At 46.9% G+C, this 6,000-nt stretch overlaps 1 protein-coding gene across 1 annotated transcript in view; it reads left to right on the top strand.

Moving 5' to 3' along the window:
- The window catches only part of LOC144602425 (src substrate cortactin-like), a 50,696-nt gene extending 48,523 nt beyond the window's left edge, over window positions 1–2,173 (top strand). The window contains 1 exon segment of the mRNA XM_078415539.1: window positions 1,404–2,173. Within this exon segment, the coding sequence (XP_078271665.1) occupies window positions 1,404–1,540 (137 nt within the window). The 3' untranslated portion in view covers window positions 1,541–2,173.
- Window positions 2,174–6,000: the final 3,827 nt, after the last annotated feature.

Raw genomic sequence — 6,000 nt, forward strand, 5'->3', positions numbered from 1 at the left:
TGCCTGACCCGCTGAGTTACTCCAGCACTTTGTGCCCTTTTGTGTAAACCAGCATACCTGCAGTTCCTTATTTCTACTAAAAGGAATTGCTAGGTTTTTGTACCAGGACTTAATTTCTAGTCATCAAGGCAGATGAAACAGATTGAGCTTCTTTCCTTTGGAAGATTGGGAACATTGAAGATGTGAAACGATTAAAGTGCAGAGAAGCATCGTAGTTGAAATGATGGCAAAATACCAAAGTTCAGTACAAAAGCCTTGGGTGTAAGTAAAACATGGGTGCAAACTTAATAACTTGTTAATAACTTGTCCCTTTTAAATGGCTTTTCTATGTTATGTTTTGCCAGAATGTAGTCAAACTATATGAAATGTCAGAGTCTGGATTAGTATATGAGGAGTAATGTGCTGATGGGACTGGTGGAGATAGGATGACAAGAGGCTGGAACGTATTCCAGCCGACTTGAGCGGCACAGTGGCGCAACTGGTAGAGCAGCTGCCTCCCAGCGCCGGAGACCCGGGTTCGATCCTGACCGCGGGTGCTGTCTGTGTGGAGTTTGCATGTCCTCCCTGTGACCGCGTGGGTTTCCTCCGGGTGCTCCAGCATCCTTCCACATCCCAAAGACGTGCGGGTTTTGAATTTTAATTGGGGCCTCTGTAAAATTGGCCCTCGCGTGCAAGGGGTGGATGCGATAGTAGGAGATCGCAGAACTAGAATGAACGGGCGATCGATGGTCCCCATGGTGTCTGGGCCTGTTATGGTGTCCAAGGACACTGGGCCTGTAGTGACCACTGGGCTGGTGAGTGCAAGGTTGCTGTCACGGTTATTGTACGGCCGTCTTTCCTTGCTGTATCTTAACGGTCTGTCTCTACACCATAAACTTCAAAGCCAGCAGTCTAGAAACATAGAAAATAGGTGCAGGAGTAGGCCATTCGGCCCTTCGAGCCTGCACCGCCATTCAATATGATCATGGCTGATCATCCAACTCAGTATCCCGTATCTGCCTTTTCTCCATACCCCCTGATCCCTTTAGCCAGAAGGGCCACATCTAACTCCCTCTTAAATATAGCCAATGAACTGGCCTCAACTACCTTCTGTGGCAGAGAATTCCACAGATTCACCACTCTGTGTGGAAAAAAAACGTTCTCATCTCGGTCCTAAAAGACGTCCCCCTTATCCTTAAACTGTGACCCCTTGTTCTGGACTTCCCCAACATCGGGAACAATCATCCTGCATCTAGCCTGTCCAACCCCTTAAGAATTTTGTAAGTTTCTATAAGATCCCCCCTCAATCTTCTAAATTCCAGCGAGTACAAGCCGAGTCTATCCAGTCTTTCTTCATATGAAAGTCCTGCCATCCCAGGAATCAATCTGGTAAGCAATAATATTGCTTCCAATTTTTTTTTCAGCTGGTGACGACGAGATTTCCTTTGACCCAGACGACATGATCACCAGCATCGAGATGATCGATGAGGGCTGGTGGAGAGGAGAATGCAGAGGCAGGTACGGACTCTTCCCTGCCAACTACGTTGAGCTGAAGCAGTGAAGTGCTTTCCCCGCTGGTCGCCATAGAACACGCAATTCCAAATCGATCCAGCATGAATTGTGTTCAGTGTCGGAATAAAGTTTTTTTTCTTCTTTTTTTTTTTTCTCCTGAGAGTTTCAATTGGTGTGCCGCTGAATAACAAACGTCTTTAAAAGCGCCAGGGCTCGGAGATTCAGGTTAATGGTCGACTTGCCTTTGAAAAGGGGAAACATTGCTGACAAACAGAAAAAGGTTGAATGCACTTTGTAATCAAGGGCACACCGACCGACCAGCAGTACTAGCACGGCATCCACAAGGAAAGGCTGATGCAAACAATGTGTGCTCACCACAGACCACAGCCAAATGCTTCTCAATAACCAACTTAGATGTTGAACTGAAATGAATACGGTTGTTTATCATTGCAAACTTTATTCCTAGTTTTAGCCTTGCTTTTCATTTGAAATCATTATTGCCCCACTTGATAACAGTGAAAAGCGTTGCATTCATATTATCTTATAGTTTTTACTTCTTTGCCTTTGTTTTTGAGACTTGTTTTCTGCTTAGAACTGAGTTCTCCGCATCAGAAATGGGTTTGGGTTTTTTAATAAAAGTTGCCTTTTTCAATACTGTTCGTCATGAATTAAACTGGTTTTATTGCACTACATTCAGGGGACCTCTTGTGTGTTTTATTTCTTTTACTTTGTTCGGTTTCTTAATTTTGCATACATATTCCTGATATCACAATGCCAGATCAGTCCCAAGACAAAATAATTCCCGGTATTTGATTTCACTAAATCTCACTACAGATAAAATCAAGGTTCCTCTAAGTGGACCGATCTAATCATTGACTGACAATGGATCGACTGGGCTTGTATTCACTGGAATGGATCGACTGGGCTTGTATTCACTGGAATGGATCGACTGGGCTTGTATTCACTGGAATGGATCGACTGGGCTTGTATTCACTGGAATGGATCGACTGGGCTTGTATTCACTGGAATGGATCGACTGGGCTTGTATTCACTGGAATGGATCGACTGAGCTTGTATTCACTGGAATGGATCGACTGAGCTTGTATTCACTGGAATGGATCGACTGGGCTTGTATTCACTGGAATTTAGAAGGGTGAGAGGGGATCTTACAGAAACATATAAAATTCTTAAGGGATTGGACAGGCTGGATGCAGGAAAAATGTTCCCGATGTCAAGTCAAGTCAAGTTTATTTGTCACATACACATACGCGATGTGCAGTGAAATGAAAGTTGGGGTAGTCTAGAACCAGGGGTCACAGTTTAAGAATAAGGGGTAGGCCATTTAGGACTGAGATGAGGAAAACCTTTTTCACCCAGAGGGTTGTGAGTTTGTGGAATTCTCTGCCACAGAAGGCAGTGGATGTTTTCAAGAGAGAGTTGGATGTAGTTGTGAATCTGCGGCATTCTCTGCCTCCTGCAGTCGGCCTTGAAGTCGTGGAAGGCAAGACCCCAGTTCACTCCTCTGCCGGCCCCTGGTGTCGCTGCCCCCCCCCCCCCTCGCCAACTTCTACAGATGTGCTGTAGGAAGCCTTTTATCGGGATGCATCACAGCACGGTTTGGGAACTGCTCCATCCAAGACCGTCAGAAATTGCAGAGAGATTGTGGATACAGTCTGGGAGAGAGGGCGCAAAACAAAATGGCAAACGGAACGCTCGGGTACGGGGCCAACTAACACCTGGCAAAGCCGCACGTTTAATCGTGTTATGGGGAAGCAAGATACTGCAGGTGCTGGAATCTTAAGCAAAACACAAAGTGCTGGAGGAACTCAGCGGCTCCGGCTGGGAGGATTTGTGGATCTATCCGGAACGGACAGGTGACGTTTCGGGTCAGGACCCTTCTTCGCACCGGGCTGGTAACGTTTTGGGCCAGATTGCTAACCTGAAGACGGGTCGTGACTTGAAACGTTACCTGTCCATTCCAACCCTAGATGCTGCCTGGCCCGTTGAGTCCCTGCAGCACTTTTTGTGTTTGGTTCAAAGGGATTCAAACCTCGGCCATTCCCTCTCTGAAGATCTCCAACAACCTCCTCAGATCTCCCTTCACATCCACCGTGGACCAAACTTCCATCACCTATCCTTGTGTCTCACTGCACCATTCGTGGGATGTGACGGGGAACATTTTAGTGCCGAGTGGAAACTATTCAAAGCTTGCACGCGGAGCTCTTTATTTTCCAACTTTGCACCTGTTGATAAGACTCCTTTGTATTTTACCTTCCCTACGATGGCCATAACATTGTTCTAAATGCCAGAGATATGATTGTGAGATACACTGTGAAAACAGGCGTCTGTGCCATTATCACCCCCTCCTCTGGCACTATCCTACACACACGTATGGACAGTTTACAATTTTTACCAAAGCCAATTAACGTACAAATCTGTATGTCTTTGGAATGTGGGAGGAAGCCGAAGCTCCAGCAGAAAACCCACTCTGTCGTGGGGAGAACGAGCAAACTCCCTACAAACAGCGATTAACACATACGCTAGCTCTATCTTGCACCCGGGGGGACTATTTACAGAAGCAAATTAACCTACAAACCCGCACGTCTTTGGAGTGTGTGAGGAATCAGCCATGATCACATTGAGGGCGTGCAGCGTAGGTTTACTAGGTTAATTCCCAGAATGGCGGGACTGTCATATGTTGAAAGACTGGAGCGACTAGGCTTGTATACACTGGAATTTAGAAGGATGATAGGAGATCTTATTGAAACGTATAAGATTATTAAGGGGTTGGACACTTTAGAGGCAGGAAACATGTTCCCAATGTTGGGGGAGTCCAGAACCAGGGGCCACAGTTTAAGAATAAGGGGGTAGGCCATTTAGAACTGAGATGAGGAAAGACTTTTTCAGTCAGAGAGTTGTGAATCTGTGGAATTCTCTGCCTCAGAAGGCAGTGGAGGCCAATTCTCTGAATGCATTCAAGAGAGAGCTAGATAGAGCTCTTAAGGATAGCGGAGTTAGGGGGTATGGGGAGAAGGCAGGAACGGGGTACTGATTGAGAATGATCAGCCATGATCACATTGAATGGTGGTGCTGGCTCGAAGGGCCGAATGGCCTACTCCTGCGCCTATTGTCTATTGTCTTGTCTAAACCGGAGCACAAGGTCATAAGGAGAACGTACAAACTCAATACAGACAGCACCTGTAGTCAGAATCAAACCCGGGTCTCTGGCTAGTGTGTGTAGGATAGCGTTAAAGTGCGGGGATCGCTGGCCAGCACGGACTCAGTGGGCCGAAGGGCCTGTTTCCGCGCTGTATCTAAACAAAATTAAACTAAAGTAAATCAGCTGCAAGGTGAAAATGTTGGACATGACTCATAGCCCATAAAAAGCTTGGAATTAAATGTACAAATTTGAAAGCTTGGATCTTTGTGAGACTGCATGGGCGCTGGAGACCCAGTGAGTTGTCTTACTCCTGATGTTGATGTTTCCCCTGCTCTGTTGTCTTCGTCATTGTTTCTGACAATGTCCCCCAGTGCCAATTGACATAACGACCAGGAAGCAGAGCCTTTGCTGCCAATCTAACTGTATGTCTAGATCGTTGTGCTTTTGGCACCTACAGTGTCTGTGATTAATCTGGTTGCTTGGCGACCCTTCCACTCTGCTGATGTTGGCTCCATCGGCAACGCTTTGCTTTCCTGCCTCTTCCATTCCGGTCTCCGCAATGGTTTTCCTGAGCTGTTGATCTGAGGAATGTCACGTTAAATGTTCCCTGAGCCACCTGGGTTTAAATTGCCCAATGGGTAATTGCCCATGCCCAAGTTGCCCATGCCCACGGCAAATTGCCCAATGGTGATGCAGCGGTAGAGTTGCCGCCTCACAGCGCCTGAGACCCGGGTTCGATCCCGACTACGGGTGCTGTCTGTACGGAGTTTGTACGTTCTCCCCGTGACCTGCGTGGGTTTTCTCCGAGATCTTCGGTGTCCGCCCACACTCCAAAGACGTGCAGGTTTATGGGTAAAGTGGCTTGGTATAAAATGTAAAATCGTCCCAGGTGTGTGCAGGCTAGTGTTAGTGTGCGGGGATCACTGGTCAGTGTGCGCCCTAGGGCCTGTTTAATCTAGACTAAACTCAATCCGTGTTTCTATGCTGTATTTTTCAATCAGTCAATAACTTCTGAATGAATAAGACGGTGTTCGTGAGCACTGCCCCGTCCATCACGGGTCCTGACCACCCCCCCAACCATCGAAAGGATTTACACGAGGCGCTGCCTCCAAAAGGCAGCCAGCATCATCAGAGACCCACACCACCCTGGCATTTCACCCCTGTCATCGGGAAGAAGGTACAGGATCCTGAAAACTGGAACGTCCAGGATCAGGAACAGCTTCTTCCTTGTGTATATATATATATATACACACACACGCACACGCACACACACACACACACATATGTATATATATATATATACACACACACACACACACACATATATATACACACACACGCACACGCAC

The sequence above is a fragment of the Rhinoraja longicauda genome, chromosome 18 (assembly GCF_053455715.1).
Source record: "Rhinoraja longicauda isolate Sanriku21f chromosome 18, sRhiLon1.1, whole genome shotgun sequence".
Taxonomy (NCBI): Eukaryota; Metazoa; Chordata; class Chondrichthyes; order Rajiformes; family Arhynchobatidae; genus Rhinoraja; species Rhinoraja longicauda.